Source organism: Helicoverpa zea, chromosome 12, assembly GCF_022581195.2.
Source record: "Helicoverpa zea isolate HzStark_Cry1AcR chromosome 12, ilHelZeax1.1, whole genome shotgun sequence".
Taxonomy (NCBI): Eukaryota; Metazoa; Arthropoda; class Insecta; order Lepidoptera; family Noctuidae; genus Helicoverpa; species Helicoverpa zea.
In genome coordinates, this window is record NC_061463.1 from 11,449,318 (window position 1) to 11,473,737 (window position 24,420).

General features: G+C 36.4%; 4 protein-coding genes across 4 annotated transcripts; 1 reads left to right on the forward strand and 3 right to left on the reverse strand.

Moving 5' to 3' along the window:
* Nucleotides 1–1,751: 1,751 nt before the first annotated feature.
* Nucleotides 1,752–7,291, reverse strand: LOC124635116. Its single transcript, XM_047170909.1, has 2 exons — nucleotides 6,998–7,291; nucleotides 1,752–5,063 (listed from the first exon to the last, which is right to left on the reverse strand). Exon 2 carries the CDS (start codon nucleotides 5,045–5,047, stop codon nucleotides 1,958–1,960), a length of 3,090 nt encoding a protein of 1,029 aa, XP_047026865.1. The 5' UTR covers nucleotides 5,048–5,063; nucleotides 6,998–7,291; the 3' UTR covers nucleotides 1,752–1,957.
* A 2,312-nt stretch (nucleotides 7,292–9,603) lies between these two features.
* LOC124635196 (translocon-associated protein subunit alpha) lies at nucleotides 9,604–14,407 on the reverse strand. The gene is made up of 5 exons (XM_047171018.1): nucleotides 14,215–14,407; nucleotides 12,590–12,781; nucleotides 11,855–12,132; nucleotides 10,269–10,509; nucleotides 9,604–10,006 (listed from the first exon to the last, which is right to left on the reverse strand). The coding sequence occupies exons 1-5, from the start codon at nucleotides 14,273–14,275 to the stop codon at nucleotides 9,936–9,938; spliced, it is 843 nt and encodes a 280-aa protein (XP_047026974.1). The 5' UTR covers nucleotides 14,276–14,407; the 3' UTR covers nucleotides 9,604–9,935.
* Nucleotides 14,408–14,913: 506 nt separating this feature from the next.
* LOC124635317 (40S ribosomal protein S28) lies at nucleotides 14,914–15,983 on the forward strand. The gene is made up of 2 exons (XM_047171189.1): nucleotides 14,914–15,196; nucleotides 15,828–15,983. The coding sequence occupies exon 1, from the start codon at nucleotides 14,996–14,998 to the stop codon at nucleotides 15,191–15,193; it is 198 nt and encodes a 65-aa protein (XP_047027145.1). The 5' UTR covers nucleotides 14,914–14,995; the 3' UTR covers nucleotides 15,194–15,196; nucleotides 15,828–15,983.
* Nucleotides 15,984–21,593: 5,610 nt separating this feature from the next.
* On the reverse strand, nucleotides 21,594–22,167 carry LOC124635069 (bladder cancer-associated protein). Its single transcript, XM_047170851.1, has one exon. It carries the CDS (start codon nucleotides 21,969–21,971, stop codon nucleotides 21,735–21,737), a length of 237 nt encoding a protein of 78 aa, XP_047026807.1. The 5' UTR covers nucleotides 21,972–22,167; the 3' UTR covers nucleotides 21,594–21,734.
* Between the last annotated feature and the right edge of the window lie 2,253 nt (nucleotides 22,168–24,420).

The following is a 24,420-nucleotide window of genomic DNA, read 5'->3' on the forward strand; positions in this document are numbered from 1 at the left end:
ATGAAGAAAATCGACATAAACGGCTCAGCAGTCTATATGTGAAGCAAAAATACAAAAAAAAACAGTCTTCACTTCGAATCTTCCTGCTATTACACTGCTAATTCCCGCTAATTATTAAAAGCCTATATTAGTATTGTAATTTCACAAACTGCGTAAGTTAAAATTTAAATACCAATCTGTGTTTAATAATCTTAGCAAATTCAGATTTGTCTCACATAGCTTAATCTTGTGGTCACCCTATTAGAAAGGGACAGACGGCCTCGGTACTAACTGTTTCACTCGGCTAGTTTTTTGGGTTTAGGTGCGCAGTCCTGTTTACTATATTATGTCTATGGCTGACACCCAAAAAATTCAGATTTTTGAACAAATAGTTTTCAAAATCTTATTTGGATTATAATCTGACTGACTTCTTTTCTCCTTCATTCCATGCTGTTCCATTTTATTGTTAATGTCATGTTTCGTTATACCTACGACCAGAAATTATATGACGTTCCGTTCCTTGCATTTACCTAGGTCAGCGCCATCTAGTCATCATCTAGGAAAATCATTAATTATTAATATGTTTAAGAATAAATAAATGATGTCAAAAAAAAGGTAAATACCTAATGTAGGTACAACCAATGTGAACACGTTATTGTTGTACCTGTTATCAAAAGTATATGTTTTATGTTTATCAAATATACCTACATTACGCTGTGATTACTCGCACTTCATTCGCGATATTGAGGTAGGTACCTAGTTTATTAGCAGATTTGAATCCTCTCTGAGTAGGATATAGCTAATAATAATTATTAGTTACTTACTAGCTTTTTTCAAGGGGAATTTTTATCGTCCCCGAAAAAAAAAATTAGCCTCTGTTATTCAGGAATGGTAGCTCTCCAATAGTAAACGAATTATTCCGAATAAGAAATATTTATTTGTAAAACATAGGTGTATCACATAAGGATCTTATTATTATAATACTAAGTGCGCTATGTTTTGCCGCAAAGGCGTACAAATATTAAAATAAATTTCAAATCGGTTGAGTACTTACGGAGCCTATGTGACAATAAAAACGTTCAAATCTCTCCTCTTTATATATAAGTATAGAAAGTATAAAATATTATGTCTGACAGCAGCTACAGCGGATGAAGCGTCAGGGGCCCGATTCTCCTAAGTTAATAATGTCAAAATCGACTAGAAATCGAATCGCAATATGATCGCAATAGCAGTTTTAACCATATCGGGCATTCTGCTACTAATAAAAGACCAATCGTATTCGATTGACATTTGATTGGTGTGCGATTGGTCTGCTATTTTGGTAATTTTGGTCTATACGGTAGTTTGCTGTACAATCATTTTGCAATCGTAAATCATTTGCAGACAAAATGATTCATTATTGAATGACAGAAAAGGATAAAAACGTTTATTTCAAAGAAAAAATAGCGGAATGCCACATACGCTTCAATCGTAATCGAGTCGGGATCGGATATCAGTCGAATCGAGTCGAACGTGAATAGTATGTCGCTTAAGTAAAATTATATAGGAGAATCGGGCCCCAGGGCTCTTGCAATCTAACACTCAAAGGTTTTCATTTCACATAGACTTTTCACATGCGCTTAAGAAACGTCAATAGCTAGATGCTCGGTTCCAAAAAATGGATCTTATGGAGAAGAACCGGCAAGAAACTCCATAGATTGGTAACATTATGATATGCAAATAAATATGAATAATAGATAGACACTCATTTCTGAAATACAAAACAGTCTAGGTATATGAAAAATAAATTTCTGATATATTTTTGATTATTCAAATAATTAGGCTTTTAAAATAATGCAAAAAAACTTGTGTATAATATATAAACAAAATAAAAATTCTATAAAACTATCCTGAGTACAACATGTAAATTCTATGAGAGACCTTTCCAACATCAGAGTTGGAAGAATTTTCGAAATCAGAACTTAATCCGGCACTAAAGTTAGTTGGTCGGTAAGTTGGTCGGCGGGTTGGTTGGTAGATTAGCTGGTGGATTGGGTCTATACTTCATGGGGACGAAAAAAATATGTGCATAGCTTTTCCAGTTCTGTGATTTTTGGAATTCGGCGTAATGGATCTTCTGAGTATCATTCATTTTGCTCAAATCACTGCCTTTGATAGTCGAGTGGTCCACGTCAGATTGGAACAGTTCGTACAGTGCCTCGATTGCTTGCTTGTCGCCAGCAAGCTCTTTAGCTTTACACACATATGCTTTCGGCAACTCGTACGTATCGAAGACACCGGCTAACACCTCGAGAAATGGATCGCCGTGATCTAAAACGTTGCCCAAGTCAATTCCACTTAGTAACTGTGTTGGTTTTTTCATGATTTTTATAGTCTTATTACACTGACCTAACACATTGCCTATATCCGCTAGTAGCATTTCCAATTCTATTCGAAACTTCTTGTCCTGCTTATATCTCCGAATGAGTTGAGCGTCGGATGCCACTTGCGGGTATCCTAATACCCCTTGAAGTAACGTTACTCTATTGATTAGACACAATATCAACTCTTTTTGAACTGTCCTCCAGAACTGATAGTTTTTTACATTAGGCAAATTTGCCTGCACAGCCTTGTTGTTGTATACGTTGATATCGTACATAGTCTCTATTCCTGTAAATGATGGATATTCCGACTTGGAAGCGGAATCACTTATATAAGATCTGTAAATCTGCAAACCCCATAGACTTAATCTCCTCCCGGTTAACCAAGCGAGTGTAGAAGTGTGCATTAAACATACGGCTTCCATCTCTTCTATAATGTGATGTACTTTTGTTAAATTCACATTATCGGGCTTACTCGTTTCATCTAAGCTAGCGAAACTCAAAGGTTGACGTATGGAAGCAAATAGTTCACATTCATCGAGACAAAACCTTAGAATCCTTTTTATGGATTTCCAATGAATTGAATAATCCTTTACGTCATCCAGAGCCTTCAAATCATCATTTACTTGCTGGTTTCCGCTTCTTTTTTGTATTCCCTTTCTTCTGTTTTGACATTTGTTTATTTCATTCATATTGGGACAAACAGGCAGTATCTTAATTCTATATTTGGATAACTCTGTGTTTGCCATACTCACATAATTATTATTTTCAGCTATAAGCTCCAGCCATCTTCTTATACTTTGAATATAGTTGGGTAATATGTCAATAACACTGTTATCCATGCTAGTTTTGGTTTTCTGTATTTTTAACGATATCTCATTTCTGTTATTCCCAATCCATACAATTTCTTTAAGAAGTTGAATAGTGAATCCTGTGGGATTCCAAACTTGTTGAACAAAGTCGCTAGTTTCTAAAAACAGATCCTCTCTGAGTGTTTTATATTGGGTTAGAATTATCTGTAAGTTTTGTGATGCTGCGTCAGGCAATTGTTCAAGTCGTTTGTTTAAAAGACTCAAACCTTTTTCTAGTAACGATTTATCAAGTTTGTATTTATAAATTTTAAGAATCGCAATAAATACTTCCTTAATTTCTTTCAAATCTTTTAAAATTTGATGGAATGTTTGTTTATGCTGGTTCTCGCTGTGTATCCTCGTGGTCAGCTGTCCCTTGTACGCGTGGGACACGAATTCCCTGATGTTGTGAATCAGATGAGTAGTCTCCACCGACAGTGCTACTTGTAGGAACGCTTTCGTAGATTTCGAAATATGACAAGAATCTTTAGAGGTTTTGGTCATTTCTCCGATTACTTGTAATACTCTCTCAATCATTAACAAATTGAGGCCATTAGTACTCTCGATAGCCTGTATGTAATCAATAATTTTTCTAAGAGCATAATGATTCTTCATGTACATAATAGGCTTTAGGTAATTATTATCTAAAATTGTAATCGTTTCTGAAGAGTCTTGTTGTATCCAACTTGATGACGGGTCCCGTCCGAGAATATGTTTTTTTAATATTCTTTTAAATTTTTTCAACAAGTATTTGAATCTCTTTCGCTCAAAGTAGATTACGGAACCGTTAAACAATTTACGGGAATCGTACGTTAACGTTAGGTTTCTTATTAAATGACCTTCGTGACGCCCCATGTGATGCTTCTCTACTGTAATCAGTCTCTCCTTGGGTAGGTACAGCCTCCAGTCTTCATAAGTGCGGTAGACAAAGTGATAGATTGCACTTTCAGTTTGTTTGTACAACTCTGCCGCATTTTCATAACGGATCTTTATTTCCGAATGATCTTTGAAGTATTTTTCAGTCTTATTGAACCGTTTTATTAAATAACCTCTAAGGAGATGTAAATTCTCTAATATTAGCAAGGAAACATTAAAGTCCATCTTGCGATAATAAACTTCGTACATTACATTTGCAAGCCCTTTATAGTACATGCTGCTTCTGTCTGCAAAATGTTTTCTCAGTTGACGTTCTTCAACATCTGAATCATGTCGGATCCGAACCATATCTAGTTCCGAAAACTTATCATAGATAACCAATACGCGAACCAGTGCAGTAACCAATTCTTTGCGTGTGATTTCACTTGGAGTTTTCGTGGGAAGACTTTTGTAGATATTTTGTTGGAAATTATTGAACATAATGAGGGAGTGATAGTTTATAAGTAACTGTTGTCTACGTCGTATATTGACTATGCGAGCGTCTTCAAGCAGCCTGCCAAGAGCCTCAAATTTTCGTACGTCATGTCCTATCCAATACAAGTCACCGCACCAATAGTCGTATAACATTTCGACCATACAGAAAGCATCGCAGTGTAGCGCGTGTTGGATCGCTTTCTTTCTCTGGTTGTGTACTACTGTTTCATCATTTGCCGGGTCTATCAGGTAGTCTAAGATATTGGTCTTCTTTAATAAATAATACAGGATATCGGGCTGTTTGTTAAAGCATGCACTGATGATGACATCATTCTGTGTAGGGCACCGGGTGCCGAGGGCATACAGTTCGGCTAGTACTTGTTTATTTCGCGCCAGATCCTGATCGAACCAATTAATTACATCCTCAACCTCTTCTATCACCCCTTTTCCGACGGCGAGCAGCAATTTTTGTAATTGTGTTTTTAACTCTTCTTTCTCTGGATCCATTTCTTCGGGTAGTTTACTGGAAATAAAGTATTGTTTTTGTTAATACTGATATTGCTGTTGGCGTAAACCCACAAAGACCACTTTAAGGGAAAAGTTTATTACAATAGTTGAAACCTTGTTACTAGCATGGAGGCATCAATTTAGTCTTAGGCTGTCATTTGAACATCTTTGGCGGGTAGACAGACGCCAGAAGGTCTAACAACCCAGTCTTACCAAAGGGTTGCCGGAGTAGCCGGGTTGAGGAGGTCAGAAAGCCAGTCGTCCTCATAAAACACTGGTACTCAGCTGCAGCCTGTTATTTATTTATTTATTTAAACATTTATGTACACAAGAAGTAGAAGTAACATAAAATGTAGTAGCACAAAGGTACTGTTATATAAAAAAAATTAAACCCGCTTTCCGTTGTCACGACATAACACGAAAACGGCTTGACCGATTTGGCTGAAAATTAGAGGGGAGGTAACTTAGACCTGGGAGAAGGTGTTAGGAGAGTTTTTGTCACCATCCGGCAACGGGACGCGGGTCAAACCGCGGGCGAAAGCTAGTTTCTAATGAAAATAGACAGACCGTGTAAAAGAACTACAAAGGACATGGTAAAGGTATATAAATTATAAGGTATACAAAAATATATATATAATAATATGACTATGAAGAAGAGGACAATTAGTAGCTTTTAAGTTTCTCTTTAAAAGTAGCAACAGTTTAAGAGCTACTTAATTCAGGCGGCAGCGATTTCCACAACCGTACCTACTGCCTGAACTGTGTCTGAACCGGTGCCTGAATGAATCAGGGCTCAGCTTTACCTATTATTTAGGTACTGCCAAGTTTCATCAAAATCAATGCGGCGATTTTTAACGATATTTTTTTTTATGGAATATTTCTAAACGCATACCATACCTACCATCTTTCGTCTCTACCTCATGTAGCGCTCGGGTGCAATCATTACCAAACCGCCCTCTATGTAGGATTGAAAGTTTGGTGAGTAGAAGTGCTTAAAGCGGTTCAAAGGAGTTAACAAGTTCTAAAAGCAAAAACAAAGCACTTCTTCTCAATAGGTAGTCGCCCCGGGTGCCAATCGATGCTACGCCACTACTGCATAGATACATCCATCAATATAAACGCGATAATAATATTATGTATTCCCATCTATAGTATAAATAGACTACCGTTTTCCCGCGGTTTCAAACGCGTCCCGCGGAAACTACTGCCCGCGGCGGGATAAAATATAGCCCGTGTTACTGTAAATGTTAGGTACTCTCAGATAATGTAGCTTTCTAGAGGTGCAAGAATTTTTGAAATCGGTCCAGTAGTGTTTGAGTTTATCCATTACAAACAAACAAAAGTAATTTTTTTTTCGTGTAGTTTCACACTGTCTCATTATAGATTCGAGATTATCAGCTGTTGCTGTTGGTCACCAAACGCTGTTACTGTTATCGAACGTTTAAAGAGGGTCCTCTTAGTGATGTCTACAATCATGCAGGCCACTCAGCATTCTGTACTTCAAAGTTATTTAAGTATATACTTACCTACCTGTATCAATATATGTGCAATGTCTAGGTAGCTTATTTATGTGTAAACTTGCATTGAAATTATCAACATGCCCATGATCATATTTCAATCATACAACTTGGGTACTACCTAGGTGATGCAACTTACCTACCTATAATGCAATTCGTACCTATGGGTATTTATTTAAGAGCAAAATTGATTGTCAATGTCGGCTATATCATTTTATCACCCCCAACACACCATCAAGTTGAGAATCCCCACCCATTTTTTTGTAGTCAGCTGAAAAAGGCGCCAAACACTCGCCGAGCGCCGATAACGCTAAAGCCGGCTCTGTATATTGTTTTTATAATTTACATATTGAGACAAAACCTAGAAATATTTAAGCCATGCTTACATACAATTAGGTACTTGTTGTAATTAATAAGGCAATACACAACTTACCAGTTTATAGAAGTGTGTTTTTTCAAATCAATTTTCTAGAATGTTTTGATAAAGTTCTAGATTACAAGTGCGCGGCAATTTGCGCCCGCGGGAGCTGGCACCACAGGACACACGCCCCCGCCCAAGATTGCGAAAACTATTTAGGTAATACAGTAAAATAAATAAACTGTAATATTATGGGTGCGGTCACTTTCAACAAGGCCGCCGGTTCAACAATGAATAAGCTCCGAGAATGCGAAAGCACGTGCGAAGTGATCTGCGTTCGCAAAAACATTAACGCGGCAAACTTCGTATCAATAGGTATCCTGTCAAGTGTCAATGACTCAGCTAAATAATCATTTATATTCTGTGGAGCAGATATTCAGGCATTGCCATAAAAGTCTTTAAAACTCCATTTTAGATAAAAGTCGAAATCGGAATAACATATTTTTTATATCGTCATGTCCTTTTAACTAACTTATATTATGCGTAGTAGGTAGGTACTTCACTAATTTATAATTTATTGTATATTAAGAAACATAATAACAAAATTGGGGGTCATGACCTCTGGATCAGCCCTTGTGGGTGTGGTGTGGGACCCGTGCGGTTAAAGAAAACTTTAAATAGGACTTTAAATAGCGACTTATTAGACCGGTACTTTCAGCATACGTACTAAAACGAACCGAATAAAAGTATAAAAATTGTTAGCGATGCACGTAGAAATGGTTTCATTAGGTATACTTCGTTCACGTTCGTGATAATTTGACAAATAGAAATGTATGTAGGTAGGTACTTAGATATACATGTTGTGTTTTATTGTAATTGGGTGTGCAGTGGAACTAAGATCAGAATTAGTGAGTAGTGTAGGGATCAGGGGCCCGATTCTCCTAAGTTAATAATGTCAAAATCGAATAGAAATCGAATCGCAATATGATCGCAATAGCAGTTTTAACCATATCGGACATTCTGCTACTAATATAAGACCAATCGTACCTATTCCAACGACATTCGATTGGTTTGCGATTGGTCTGCTATTTTGGTGATTTTGGTCCACACGGTAGTTTGCTCTACAATCATATTGCAATAGTAATCATTTACAGACAAAATGATTCATTATTGAATGACAGAAAAGGATAAAAACGTTTATTTCAAAGAAAAAATAGCGGAATGCCACATACGCTTCAATCGTAATCGAGTCGGGATTGGATCTCAGTCGAATCGAGTCGAACGTGACTCGTATGTTGCTTAAGTAAAATTAGGAGAATCGGGCCCCAGGCTAAACTAGGTAGGTATTGAAAAGACCATGAAACGGGGTAGTAAAGGTGTAATGGCAGCACTGTCCGCACCGCCGCCTCGCCCTGACTGCAGAAACTCTATAATCTATGTCTGGAAGTCCCCGGACTATAGATATCTAAAACTTAAATATTTTTTACTTATATTAGTGTGATCAAAGATTACTAAATTATCATCATTATGTGATATTCAAATAGTTATGATTTTTTTGTACTTAATTTGTGTTTGTTTTAGCGAAAACATATGTTGGATTTAGGACTAAGACAAGTATGCATTGACAATATGTCGGCTCTACCTTACCGAACATTAGTCGTGTCACTCGATTCCGGGTTTTTGCTCCATAATTTTTTAGCATTGATATTTGCGTTTTAAACGTGTACGAGGCCACTACAGGCCCCTAGTGTTAGTTTTTTAGACTCATACCACATTATGTCACTACGTAAACTACTGTAGGTATGCAGAAAAGGTGGGATCCTAAATCTACGATTCACGCATCGCTCATAACTCCATCGTATCGTTTACTAACCGATTCGATTTTTTTTTTTGTTTTAAAGGGTAGGTATCCATCCTAGTCTCGATGGCATCAAATTCAGGATCTGATGATGGAAAACCTAAGAGATCGAGGGCAACTCTCCAAAATTGCAGGAATGGGTTAAAAATGTAACAGTTAAGTGTATGTCTAATATCTTATGGGTTGAGGAGGTCAGATAGACAGTCGTTCTTTGTAAAGCATTGGTACTCAGCTGAATCCGCTTAGACTGGAAGCCGACCCCTGTATACACTACAGAAATGTACCCAAGGACAATCCGGTTCTGTGCTAAACTATTGCTAACTATGGATGAAAACGATATACTTGGGCTATTGTGATGGGATGCTAATGAACTAGGAATGGGGAAACTACGGGAACTATGGCACCTGCTGATGACAATGTATTAAATACATGTAAAAATGGCAGGTGGAGACTCGCCAACTCACTTACTGGGCCCCCGGGAATCAGTCGCTAAATCGCAACAAGAGGGCAACAGGTACATGAGCGGCTGAAGGGTGAGGATACCTCGGCGGACTTTAAACGCAGATCACGCGCTCCCTGTGGGTCCAGCATAACCCACTTGATTATTATTACTAATAAGTTTATAAAACAATGAAGGCCGCATTGTTTAAAAGGCTTTAGAGGTGACCTGATGGTGAATTGGTGAGAGTCGAGGATAGAGAGTTGAATTTAATTTACAGTTCCAAAACGACTAAAAGGGTCGACCATTGTATGTCCATTTTCCATTTCCACGATTTTTTTTCAAGTCCCACAGAATCAGTAAAATAAAAAAGAAACATACAAATAAAAATTTAACATTTTTATTAAATAATATTCTCATTATCGCTCACGTTGTTAAAAAGCTTCCACACTGTTTGTTCCATAATTTACGCTCACAACACACTGAACTTAGCAACTACAAACCACACAGTCTGTATATAAAAAATAGACTAAAATAATAATAGACCTGTCCAACTGTCAAATTAAATGTCTATGGTGTTTATTTTCTTAAGGCAGTGGTAAGTGTCGTTATGCCTTATGCAGTTTTGAGGCCTATTGTTAGTTTAACCTCCGCGGTCATTCGCTCGTCACTCCGCGTGCTTGGTGTACACTAATAGCTACTATACGACGTTTAAATTAATCGTCTCCCGCTGATCTCTTCGCCTTCCTCAAACGAGGCGACTGTTTGGGTGACTTCGGTGATTTTTCTGCAAAAGAATACATTTATGAATAAACAAGCTAAATATTTCATAATTATAAAAAACTTAAATTCGGTTTATGTAAACGGTATCTGTTTTTTTTTTTCAAACCAACTGAACGAACTAAATTAGATTTTTCTGAGACAGCAAAATTATCGAGTTGCAACTTAAGCACTTTGATGAAAATGTTCGATGTTTTAGACTCAGTCACTACTATTGTCAAACATTTCAGAGTAACACTCATGGTTGAATTATTAAGGTGAGTACTCACTAAGCTGGTTGACGACTTCCTTGGGCAGCCAGTCGTAATCTACGTCCTGAGCGGTGCCTGTCTCGAGCGGGCGGGGCGCAGCCCTAGGGGCGCGGCGGCGGGCGAGGGACGCCAGGGCTTGCTGGCCGAGCACCAGCGCTAGCACACAGGCTGCTCCCAGGAACACGTATAAGAAGAATGTCTCTCCGTCCAAGCCTTCGGACACCTCCAAAATGTTCAGGGTCTGGTTGTATACTGCTTCCTGGAATTAATTTATTGATTTTATGATATTACAAATATGACTGATAAAGTACATATGTCAGTCTTTTCGTTTATCTCATTTAGCCATAAAAAATGCAGAGAATCCAGGAATATTTCCAAGTAAGAAGACGGATCACAATTCATACAAAATTGCCCCACGTCCTATAACAATGTGATGTATCTCAAAAAAAAGATAAAAATGTTTAAAAAAATATGGCATACTCTCCAATTCATTTTTTTTACACCTTCATACGAAAAAAATGCTTTAAAAATTGTTCAGGCGCTGTTATGAAAACATCGTTCATGGGACTATTTATGGACTATTTTATAAAATTATTTTTTGTTTTGATAGGGACCTCACAGTTGGTCCCATAATCATCAGGTCCGGATCTGATAATGGAAACCCTGAGAAATCCAGGGCAACTTTTGAAAGTTGTAGGTATGCGCAGGATAAAAACTTGACTATAAGGTGTATGTCTTATAACAATATGCAACAGTGAAGGTTTGGAGCTGACCCGTCGATGGAGACCAGAGAAGGTCGAGGGAAATCGACAGCAAAATATTTAAACTACCTCAGAAGTCGGTGTCTAATGGATGTACCTAAGTTTATTTCCCCAACGACTTCTAGGCCGATGCTCCTAAGACTAGTTTTTTTTGCTTTTCAGTGTTTTTGGAAGTTTTTTTATCGTAATAAGTTTTTTTTTATATTTTTGGCTTTTCAGTGACAAGCACAGTTGTCACTATCCGCATAAGTGGAAAGTTCTTATCAATACGAATAATATAAGCCCAAACACGAGGCAGTTCACATATTCAATTGTCCAGTTCCCTCGCCCTTCTCTGGTCGCCATCATCAAGTCAGCTTCAAACCTTCACTGTTGCATATTGTTATAAGACGTACACCTTATAGTCAAGTTTTTATCCTGCGCATGCCTACAACTTTCAAAAGTTGCCCTGGATTTCTCAGGGTTTCCATCATCAGATCCTGACCTGATGATTATGGGACCATCTGTGAGGTATACCCCATCAAAACAAAAAATAATTTAATAAAATAGTCCATAAATAGTCCCATGAACGATGTTTTCATAACAGTGCCTGAACAATTTTTAAAGCATTTTTTTCGTATGAAGGTGTAAAAAAAATGAATTGGAGAGTATGCCATATTTTTTTAAACATTTTTATCTTTTTTTTGAGATACGTCACATTGTTATAGGACGTGGGGCAATTTTGATCCGTCTTCTTTGTAGGTTGAAATTTTTCAAGTGGTCAATATTTGTGTTCTGACTTTCTTATGTCTGTTTATATAAGCTAATAAGCTAGAATATAACATTTTAGCTATGTACACTAACCTGGTAAGAGTTCCCGCTGGCATCTCTGTAGTTCAACTGAATGTTCAAGCCGAACGGTCTGCCAGCGAACGCCTCGTTAGGAATGAAGGAGTATGCAAAGGTTGCCTCTTGCTTTGGCTTCACTTCCCTGTTGTAAGGCAGGGCGGTGAAGTTCTGGATGTAGTAAGTGTAGTCCATCGGGTATCTGAAGGAAGCCTCCATTGATTCCACTAAGTAGTCCTCTGCACCCTTGTTGATGAATCCGACCAGGAATTCTACCGGGTAACCAGCTTGCAGATCTGGAAGGAGATATTTGATATATTAATTATGTATTAGGTCAATGTTGTGATGACTTGGATGAGTGCCAGTCTGATAGTAGCTGTTGTGATTTGATAGGGATTTATGACATTTGATTTAATGATGTAAAAAAAGGGTGTATTTACTAACAATATTGGAGAACAGCTGAAAAGACATAAAAATCTTACTTTTTTCAAAATATAAAATTTTGTTGAAATATCATAGTCAATCCAAAAAAACCCACTAAACCGATTCTTAATGATATTCATTACAAATTAGCCAATTAACATTAATTATTATTATCCATGATTACATATTTCGAGTTTATACCCTCTCTTATTACTAAATCCAATCAAATCTTTTTTAAGGGGAAAATACAGTCAAATTCACTTAATGTCAAACAAATGTGCGATACATCTGTGAAACAGTTAGTAACAAATAATAATTAAAGTTCCTTACCAAAAACAGCATCTCCTAAGCTTGTAACAGGTTTGGTGAACAGGATAGTGGTGTCAACATCTTGTGAGGATTTAACAATGGAGTCATCATCGTCCCCGAGCGTGTCATCTCCCACCACCTGGTTATCCTCTCCTTCGATGTCCACTACATCATCAAGCTCGTCTTCCTCAGCTCTCGCTAGGACTGTGTTACCTGTAATTTGATAGAAAAGGTATCAATCAATTATTATTATACATTTATTATCATAAATTACTTGAATATTGTAGTTTTAATGTGCATTGAACATAGAGTCTGAGATAGGTTAATCCTATTGTCAGTGTAGAAAGCCATCATTCATGATCCTCCTTCTGATTTATCATAGGGTTAGCCCAGCATGTTTTCTCTTTTGTCATCATCTCAAAAGTTCATAGACATCATAGTTAGTATAGTTAGTAGTTCATAGTTCATAGATAGTAAAAAAAATCTTAGGCATGTCTATCTCTGTTAATGTAAAAATATGTTGAAAAAGTGGCTTTTATTGATCATATTTGGGTTTCTTTAATAAATTAAAATTGATCCTATGAAATTAAGATATCATATTATTTTATGACCCTGTCTCCCTATAATATTAAAATGTGTATTATATTCACATTCATAGACTCAGTGAAAACAGGTTGAGTATTCATAACAGGTGTGTTTTATAACAGATGTTATAATCCTATTTCATGCAACTGTCCTGCACGGATGTGAATTTAACTGTGTTTCTTGTTATACTAGATTGCATCTCATTATCAAGTGGCATATTCAATTTGGACATTAGTGTTAAATAGAAAGTATATAGAAAGGAACAGTTATATCATGTAGATGTTTTGACATAATGTTATTTTTATGAATTTGTTAGTATTGAGAAGAATCACAGTTAAGTAGGAATGATATTGTAATGATATCCTATTATTACTATCCAGCATAGGGTGTCAATATTCGTGAAAAAACATAATTATCTCGCCTTATTCAGCGATATCCTGTATTTGCAGGATATTTATATAAACATTACAAGCTAGGGTTCCCATGTACGACTAGGTAACTTGTACAAACATTGTTTGACTCATTCTTTACAATATGTAAGCATATGGTGCTTTTGCAAACTCAATGGCCTCAAACTTGGCATTGAACAGAAGGTTCAAGGATTTCAGTATATTTTAAAGAGTTATTATAACAACCATATATAGAAATGACTACAGATGAAGCTGTGTCATTCATAAAATGAAAGAAAAAGTGAAATTCGCTAACCTAGATAACATTGTGAGAGGCTTACAAGAGTCATAAGAAAATTCTATTTTATAATGTGATTGGTGTGTCCCAACCACAGTTAGGGGGACAATAGGCTTCTGTAATGAAATATTTACTTTAAAAATATAGTTATCTAGTGAAATGTCCCATCTAGCAAAGCAGAGGTTACCAAATAATGGCAAATACTTTATAGAATCAGTATCTAAAAAAATGTAGTTAGGCTCTATACTATCTGGCTTTAAATTTGAATAAAAATGTTTTGGAAGAAGACTTTCTCTCACAAAGCGTAACATATAGGATGCCACGTACTTCTATCTTCTTATATCATAGATTTCAAAAATATACAGTTAACTCACCGCTTTGGAAACACAGGAGAGCCGCGGGCAGGACCAGAAGCGCCAAATATATTAACTTCATCTTGATTAAATGTGTAGTTTATTATTTAAAGTGTTTTCAACTGCTGTGGCTACCGTACAAGATAGTAGGCCATTCACTTTTGTAACAAACAGTCCAACGGAGCAAGAACTTGAGGCAAAATGCCAATTTTCTTTCCAACTCGATTGACGTGGAATCTTATGTCACCTAGTGGTGTCCATTTTTCGAAGACCTTAAAACCGTTTTTATCGAAAGCAAATCGGTTTTTACATTCAATAAATTGATTATTTTTTTTGTAAATATTTTATAAAGAATACTATTTTGTAATTATATGTTCTTTTATTTACAGTTTAATATTTATGGGCACCTGTACATTTATCAAGTTTACGTAGTGTTTCTTCTCAAAATAAAAATAACGAATCGATAGTATACGGTATTTTGGATGACTATTTGTTTTTTATTACACGGAATATATAATTTCTAAAGTAGGAAATATTCTTTGGGAAACTAAACAGCATAAAATATTTTATTGGGTAAATAATAATTTGCAGTGATTGTGTTTTCAAAAACCGTAAATTTTATGATTATGCTGTCGAAATACACTACGAGAATATCATTCCCAGAATCGACTAATTTAATTAGTTGGTTCCTTTCAGCACTTACTAAAATACTACGTCACTAAAGCTGTCAATTTCTTTTCCACTCACGCCATTCACGGTGCACGTGTATTATCCACGAATTACTGGATAAATCCAAAGTAAAATGGACAAACCAAACGTTCTCGTCCGCGTTGTCAAGGTTTTGGGCCGTACCGGCTCCCAGGGACAATGTACCCAGGTCAAGGTAGAGTTCATCGGAGAGACCAGCCGTCAGATCATCAGGAACGTGAAGGGACCCGTGCGTGATGACGATATCCTGACCCTCCTCGAGTCTGAGCGTGAAGCTAGGAGACTGCGATAAGCGGTAAATATCCTTTAAATTCTAACTACCCCACATAGAAAATTCACTACAATTGTGCATCAAACAAAAGAGATACAATTTTGAGGTTACTTTTCAAACAGGTCGCCGAAAATTCTAGGCTTGTTTTCATAAATTCGTTTATTTTATGAATTTGTGTGATAATCATCAACAACACCGCGTATTTAGATAATTTTTTGCATGTCTAAGGGATTTTTCGAGCCGCAGCCATTGATTTTGAAAATATTTTGAATCATCAACATGCAGCGATTCAACATTGTTCATTAGATCGTCATTAGTGGGAACAAACTTTTCTTATAATAGCATCAGAATATAACTTTACCAAGCAGTAAATTGTCTACAATAATTAGTTTAGTAAATGTGGGTCAAAAGCCTTTGTTACCCACTATGTCATTGACCTTACAGTATTGTAGCCTTACACACCTCATTTAAACTTCAACATCCATAGTCACTGGCAACAAAGAGATCAATCTTCATTACTGCATCTACAAAATCCCAATGAAATACAGATAACTGTACACCATTTCTGTTACTCCCTGTTCCTGTCAGAGTTTTACTTCCTATAAACATTCATATTGTCTAATATTCTAATAAAATAATTTGTTTTATATTCCAGGTTGTGGCTGCAGGACATTAGGTAAAGCTCGTAATTCGTCGCTAAGTACCATCTCGTCATGTAACATCTATCCAAAATATTAAGTTAACTTTAAGAAACCGTCAAAGATGATTGTATCATTATACTCGCACATAATAAACAACTTATTGGTGTAAATGGCGTTTTCATTATTTACCAGTTACTACACCCATGCTCTAAAAATATTTTAGTCCTAATAATATCATAAAGATGAAAAATTTATATTCTTGTTTGTTTTTAATGGATGAACTCAAATACTACCAGACTGGTAAAAAAAAATTTTTTTTTTGGAAAGCTACAATCTTCCCGAGTAATATAGGCTAAATTTTATACTGGTATGAGCAGTAGTTTCCATGGGAAGCTAGTGAAATCTTAGGAATTGTAATAACGTATCTGAAATCGTCAAACTAAATTGAGCAAATGTAATGATTAATGCTCAATCCTTCAGTGTGAGAGGATTGACGCTAAAAAAGGGTGATGATGATTGTTTTCTGAAAATGTAAATCGCCTTCACTGCATATCCACAGAAATTGATGATTTTTCTGGAACATAATATCATTCTTGTGAGCACTAAATCATCCATTATATAATTCCTTATATTATAAATTTAAAAAAACCCCCGACCCAAAAAAAAGCACGCAATTATTATGACAAAAGCAAAGGACAAAAGGTTAAAAACGCTAAACCCTATAAAAAGCAAAAAATAACTTTTAACACTACGTAAGTACCAACTAAAGCATGTCAGACTAAACTAAATTTTGTCGTGTCGGGGGACCGCTCTAATTTATTAGCCTAACGTTAGAAGTAATTATATACTACTACACTACATTACATATACTTCTTATAACTTTTTATACAATTTTGTTTAGATACGTGTTTTTTTTAATACGAATGTTGTAATTAGGTAGGTATCATTTGATTTATGTAAGTACTTTTGAAGGTAAAAAGCGGTCCCCCGACACGTCAAAATTTAGTTTAGTCTGACATGCTTTAGTTGGTACTTACGTAGTGTTAAAAGTTATTTTTTGCTTTTCATAGGGTTTAGCGTTTTTAACCTTTTGTCATAATAATTGCGTGCTTTTTTTTGGGTCGGGGGTTTTTTTAAATTTATAATTTTATTTTATTTCATGCTTTTTGAAGGAGCTCCTTAATTTTTCCTTCTTTCATTTAATTTCTTTTATTTTAAGATGGGGTCGCTATATGCGATCTCGGCCAAAAGAAGCTGTTTAACAATCCTCATGACAAACCAGCTCTGGGAGAATTGCACAGATTGAGAAACAACAAAGATTAACCTTTGGTCATTCTAGATTTTCAGCAAAAATATAAATCGGTTTATCCGTTTCATTCCGGCATTCCAGGGTTTCATCCGCCACATCCCATTTCCAGCATCAGGTTCTCGTCAATCAGAAACATGAAGAGAACTCGTCAAGACAAATTCAACGAGCCCAAACTCGATGGGTTTACTAAACGGCAGTTCAGGGTTACGTCTCCTATCTTCGTGTCCTAACAGCAGACCAGCTCAGTGGTTCCAGAAGACATTAGTATTTCAAATTTCAGATCCCACATATGCTTGCAAGTAAACTGAGCGTGTAACATTCCTATCACACCTAACAAACGAGCTGATGACCTTGAAGACCTGAACCGATTTCCACCAAACATAGCTAAGAACACTCCCGAATGACATTCCTTTCAAACAAAAAAAACCGCATTACAATCGGATCATCCGTTTGGGAGCTACGATGCCACATACACACACACACACACACACACAGACACGTCAAACTTATAACACCCCGTCGTTTTTGCGTCGGGGGTTAAAAATTACTGAACAAAGGCCAATTTGGTTGTTAGTAGCAAAAGTTGTTTGTAACTGCGATAGTCAACCCCAACATCAGCCTTTTTGCAATTTTTACCCAAATGGTTTAGGTATACATACTATATAACTAGTTAAATAACAAGGATGATAATAATTTGTAGCCCTCCAATCAGACTCATCTAAGTTATCTATACTATATACTCGTAATATTATAAAGAGGAAAACTTTGTTTGTTTGGTTGTAATGGATATGTTATGGACCAAGTGATAAATTGGGCAGTATACATAATGCCCAGTCATTATGAAAAATGCCCAATATGAGAGTGCTATTTGATAATATTATTTAAATAATCAAATTGACCGGGCACTATACATATTGCCCGTGACCTTTTGGGCAAAGTAATACAAACATATCTAATTTCAATTTTTTTTATGGTTATTGCCATTTAATTTAAAATAAACTAAGTATCAAACGCTATGCTAGGACAAGAGCCCAATTAGGCAGGTCCAACTTCGAGAAAGAGGTCAACCGCCGAATCCAACTCGGCTGGACAGAGTTCGGGAAACTACGCAATGTCTTTTCGTCCGACATGAGGTATGTGCCTCAAGACGAAAGTCTTCAACCAATGTGTGCTAGTGATGACTTACGGCACCGAAACGTGGTCTCTCACTATCGGCCTCATCTCAAAGCTCAAAGTCGCTCAACGAGCTATGGAGAGGGCTATGCTCGGTGTTTCTCTACGTGATCGAATCCGAAATGAGGAGATCCGTAGACGAACTAAAGTCACCGATATAGCCCACCGGATTAGCAAGTTGAAGTGGCAATGGGCTGGCCATATTGCTCGCAGAGCGGATTGCCGTTGGGGTCGTAAAGTGCTGGAGTGGAGACCACGGACTAGCAAGCGCAGCATAGGACGTCCACTAACAAAGGTGGACAGACGACCTTATAAAGGTCGCCGGAAGACGCTGGATGCAGGTCACCCCCAACAGGTATCTGTGGAGATCTAAGGGGGAGGCCTATGTTCAACAGTGGACGTCCTATGCCCGAGATGATGAAATATCAAACCACTTAAATAATCAGCCTCATGATTTGGATTAATTATAAAGGACTTCGGCCTTAAAAATTTACTAGTTTTTGCATTTTAAAGTTAAGGAAAGTCATTAAAAATATAACAAAAAATATTATTAAAAAACAAAAATTTTACAACAAATCTTATATGATGCCCACCGATATCGGGCACAGGGTCCAAGGTACCGGTGGTTAGGGTCCCAGAGACAGAAACCTCCTCACAATACGCGCCGTATCAAGGAGTACTGCCTTCTGAATCAATCCCTTGATCCAGCCGCCCAACGAAAGCCTCCTGAGGTGTTGGTCGAGGCTCTTGGCTTTTAGACCATTGGTCGTAATGACAATCGGCACAATAACAGCCGTGTCGACATCCCACATGGCGACAACCTCGTGCGCTAAGTCAAGATATTTTATTTGTTATAGAAATAAAATATATATAAATTACTTATTATTACAAAACAAAATAAACTAAAGTTTAAGCAATTACCTCCCCACTCAGAGACATTTAATGGTTACTTAAGCCATTCTTTAGTGAAGGATTTGTAAAGTAATCATTAAATGTCTCTGAGTGGGGAGGTTAGACTTATTATTTGGCATAATTAACATCTTCTCTTAATAAAAGTCAAATGAAAATATCACCGCGTAAAATATAGCTTTTTTATCAAATTGCCCAACTGTCATGTAGCAATATAATAATGCCCGTGCAATGTGATAAATAATGAAGTTAAGATAGTTATTAATCATTTGGCCCGATAAAGCTAGACATTATTCATAATGCTCGGGCATTATTTATAATGCCCGAATTAATCACATGGTCCATAACAGATATACTCAAAAACTACTGGACCGATTTTAAATATTCTTTCACCATTAGAAAGCTATATTATCTTCGAGTAACATAGGCTATATTTTATCCCGGTGCGGGCAGTAGCTTCCACGAGACGCGGGTGAAACCGCGGGAAAACGGCTAGTTATAAAGAAAGAGTTTGTTTGCTTGAATACGCATTCTTAAAAAAGTAGGTACTACTCTGATTCAAAAGATTCTTTGAGTGTTATTGTAAAGGGTTAACCCTTAAAAGTATGATTTGCTTTATTTTATCCAGGCGCGTGAGGGAGTTCCCACAGGACGCCGGTTGAAGCTAATAAAGATATCAAACACGACATCGAGCCGTTCCGTGCAATGGTCACATCGGGACATTACCTATTCAGATTGTCTAATTAATTGATTCCATTTTAATGTGATTTAGTCAGAAGTATTTCCTTGGAATTAGGTTAATGTTAGCATTAGATAACTATGTATTAGTAAATGAGGTCTGTCGTTATTTAGTACCTGGCTTCGGCCAATTTTATATTCATGTCGCCAAAGCGTAGGTAACTCGTAAGCGAAACTGAACTCAGAAGTTGTAGGTTCGATTCCCGGCCCGAGCACTGTTGCCGTTCCGACGTTCAAAATAAATACTACTTACCTATTTATAATATCAGAACACGCCTCTTGTCACTGTGTTTGAGCGTGTAGGTACCTATACGACGTACAAAATTAAAAACAGGCTTGATTACCTATCTTTTTAATTTAATTTTGCTCAGATTTATTTAGATGTAATGTAGCTTAATAAAAAAGCTTTGTACCTATTCTTTTTATAGTGCAAGTCTTGGAGTGGGCTTAGGCAATGAACACCTACCATACCACCTTATTATAAAACGTGGTTTTAAGAAGCACCGCTTTAGTAATAGGTTTAGTCCACTAATTTTGTTTGGGATGGTGGTTTAAAGGTGGTACAAAAGCTAGAACTTTTTTAAAACTACGTTTTATAATGGTGGCTAGAGTAAATCTCAGAGCAATGGTGCCTGTTGTTGGAAAAATAAATGTTTATCGTAGGTATATACCCATTGATATACAATATGTACCTACATATAAGAATAATGTACCCACCTAGTGTTTATGTATGTAAAGGTATACAAGCTAGTGCTGAATAGGAGACATCAAAGGTAATTGTTAATTATCTATCTGTCTCTATTGGTACAACTGCAGACAACTTATTACTGTGATAATTACGGAAATAAATAACGTGACAGGACTGATATCTGATAAATATTTACCTATAGGTAATGTTATCAAGAATGTTGATAATTATTAAGACTATCAGCAAGTTAACTAAAATCTTGATAACACCTACTCATTTTTTAAGGAATATTACAAGAAAATATGTTAGGTCATTTAGCCTAGCCTACCTAGCCTTTGGTTAAGATTCCCTAAATGCAATTTAAAAAATGTATTGCCTTCTTTGGGACATGATAATTTTCAAATATTATAATTTAAATTAAATGAAAAATTGAGAAGTATAGGTAGGTAAATCTACTATCATCATCTGAATAGCCTATTCCCAACTAAGTCGGCTTTCAGTCTAACCTGATGCAGCTGAGTGTCAATGTTTTACAAGGAGCAATTCATATTATTTGCTCATCATCTTTAGTGCAATTACCAATGGTGGTGCTTAATGAAATAGATGGGAAGCCAATAAATAATAATGAATGAATGCTAAACCTCTTTTTGCTGCAACGTTAGTGAGAACTGCAATATTTTGTAAAGTATGGATCCGATCACCCAAACTGTGGAATGATAGATATGATTAAATTCAATAAAACAAAACCATTTTCCTAATAGTAATTCACATTATAATAATATTAGAAGTATTAACAACAATATGTACATAATGTTTTATTACCAACATAACAATACAGATACTAAGTACAGATCGGCACATTATTTCCAATTGGAATATTCATATTCAATACAACATTATTATGGTACGAGATGTAAATAAATAAAAAACATCTATTTACAAAAATATACAAAGAAAATCATAAAATTTTTAACCATGCACTAGGCAATGGTGTTGATGTTCAGCCTCACATTTTCATGATTTTTTCTGGCCCTTCCTTGGCAAGGGCAGTATTTTGCATTTTGAGCACTTGGGTAGGTAACTCTGGAAGAACTGGCGGCACAGTTAAGTATCATACTTCTCTTCGCACTGACTGGCCCAGAACAAGCAGTTACCGATGCCGCTATAACAAATTAATATCACGGCTGCGAGGAAGACGACACTGCACACGGTACACGGCTTCCTCTCGAGGAAGAATCCTATTAAATACAACACCATGAACATGACGTGTGTGTTCACTAAAGCCGGGTTCACGGGCTTCGGGATCAGGAGCACAGGGATTAGCCATTGCAAACAATACATGTCGCCGAGTGCGTGCACAGCTGGATCACGAGCGTCGAACACTAACGTAGACTAGTGATTGTGTCGTAATCGACATGATTCGATTGATAACTTCATTATTTCACTGAGTAGATACTTAGATATAAAATGTTGCGATTCTGATTTGCGTTTAATTTTTGACAGCTCGTCAATGCACTACTGTGCACAAAGTTGTCATTACTGGAGTGTTGTCAGACCATAAAAATATTATAAAATGAATAGTTGTTTCAGGGGAAAAAAATATTATTATGTCTTCATTTGCCACGATACAATGAAATTAAATTCAGTAAAAGTTGGTTAATATTCGTTTTATTTTAATACATGATGAACAAAGTACTGGTAGTAGTAAGTAGCTGGTTCTTCTTACACACATATCTTTTTACCTACGTAACACGCTAGCTAGTTAATTCATGTTCAAGAAGAAAAAGATGAGAAGAGACGTATTTTTAATTTTACTGGCAACATACCTGTTTGTATTTTGCATAGGGACTTTTTGGCGGGAAGTCAAACAAGGCGGCAAATTTGTTTTATAAGTTTTTGAATTAATAAAAAACTATTGATAAAATACCTTAAAAGTCAGCATAGTAAGTACTTAAAACAACTAAGAATGAGTGTGCATAGTGGCGGTGAAGAACCGCCGCCGGAACCCGGAGAAAAGCGAAGAAGAATACACACTTCAGGCGGGAATGCCGATTCGCATAAGTATAAAATATTTACGAAGCCTAACTATAAGCGTTTATTCATAGAAAACAATAACACCGAGTTCACAGTTTACGTACAATCCACAGAAGATGAAAAGTTAGGGAACAAGAACCCCATAACACTCACCAACTTGATCACAGATCAGGTGAAAGATGTTATAGGGGTCCATAGAATTAATGCGCATAAAATAGGGATTACATTTCGAAAAGCTGCAGCAGCAAATAATTTCCTGAAAATGGAGGACTTTTTATGGATACATAAGATGAAAGCATTTATTCCATCAAACCTCACTGAAAGAGTTGGTGTGTTGAGGTATGTACCGAAAGACTTATCCAACGAAGAGATTTACAAAAGTATGGTGTGCGACGCCGAAGTCGTATCTGTCAAAAGATTTATGAGGAAAGTAGAAGGTAAACTCGTGCCTCTAAACACTATTTCAGTAACTTTCGCCTCTACAACTCTACCACAGTATGCCTACATTAAACTGTTCAGATATGAAGTTAAAACTTATATACCACCATTACTACAATGTTACAAATGCCTAAAATTTAACCACTCAGCAAAAGTCTGCAGAGGTGAACAGCACTGCTCTTCGTGTGCTGGTCGCCACTCCTACCGAGATTGTGACGTCGAAGAAGTTATATGCATAAACTGTTCAGGTAATCACCTTGCCATTTCTCGAGAATGTCCCATTAAAAAACAAAAAATAGAAGAAAGAAAAGCCAAATACCTTAGACAGCAAATGCAGCAATCATATGCCACTGTTGTGAACACACCCCCTACCTTTACTAATAAGTCATTCCCTTCTTTACCTAAAGTCGCAGATAAACCGAAAGTAAATGACGCCCTGGATATGAACAAAATAGCAAATAATGATATAATTATAAACGCAATTGTAAAATCGTTGGTAGCCTTAGGAAACAAGAGTGACTCTGATGGGCCTCTCACACATAAGAGAATAAAAGAAATATTTTTATCTAATTTAATTTAATTTATGGATAATTACATACATATTTTACAGTACAATATACAAAGTTTGCAGAGTAAAAAGAGCCTTTTACAAAATTTACTTATTGAAAAAAATATAGATGTCTGTCTACTTAACGAAACGTGGTTCAAATCTACTTCCATAATTCCCCACTTTCCCTCATATAATTTAATTCACAAAAATTCACAGAATTCCCATAATGGAGTAGCTATTTTGGTTAGTCATCGTTTAAAGTACCAAGTCATTCACACACACTTCTCAGAATCTATACAAAATGTATGTATTACTATTGAAACACAATATGGATCTATGGCAATACTTTGTGTATATAGTCCACCAAGTATCAGATTCGATTTAGTAAAGTTAAGGGAACTAATCAATAATATACCCAAACCTTGTATTATCATGGGTGATTTTAATGCTCATAACATAGCTTTTGGATGCCAGTGATAACAATAGAGGTAGATGTTTGCTTAATATTATTGATGAATTTGACTTATGTATTTTGAATGATGGATCACCGACAACTGTTCCTTATCCCAATAGACAAGCCTCAGCTATAGATCTTGCCCTTGTTAGCTCTTCAATCGCTCATTTATGTAACTGGTATGTTCATGATGACCCTATGGGTAGCTATCATCTTCCAACATTGCTTGACGTTAACATCAAACCATCAGCATATGACGTGTCTCCTCCTGTGGACCAAGAAAAATATATTTACAGTAAAGCAGATTGGTCCAA

Coding starts and splice junctions, on each gene's coding strand:
- LOC124635116 (XM_047170909.1), bottom strand. CDS start 5,047: ATGGATCCAGAGAAAGAAGAGTTAAAAACACAATTACAAAAATTGCTG.
- LOC124635196 (XM_047171018.1), bottom strand. CDS start 14,275: ATGAAGTTAATATATTTGGCGCTTCTGGTCCTGCCCGCGGCTCTCCTG. Junction 12,133..12,589: donor CTTAGGAGATGCTGTTTTTG/GTAAGGAACTTT, acceptor ATCTCCTTCCAG/ATCTGCAAGCTGGTTACCCG. Junction 10,510..11,854: donor CCAGCGGGAACTCTTACCAG/GTTAGTGTACAT, acceptor AATTAATTCCAG/GAAGCAGTATACAACCAGAC.
- LOC124635317 (XM_047171189.1), top strand. CDS start 14,996: ATGGACAAACCAAACGTTCTCGTCCGCGTTGTCAAGGTTTTGGGCCGT.
- LOC124635069 (XM_047170851.1), bottom strand. CDS start 21,971: ATGTATTGTTTGCAATGGCTAATCCCTGTGCTCCTGATCCCGAAGCCC.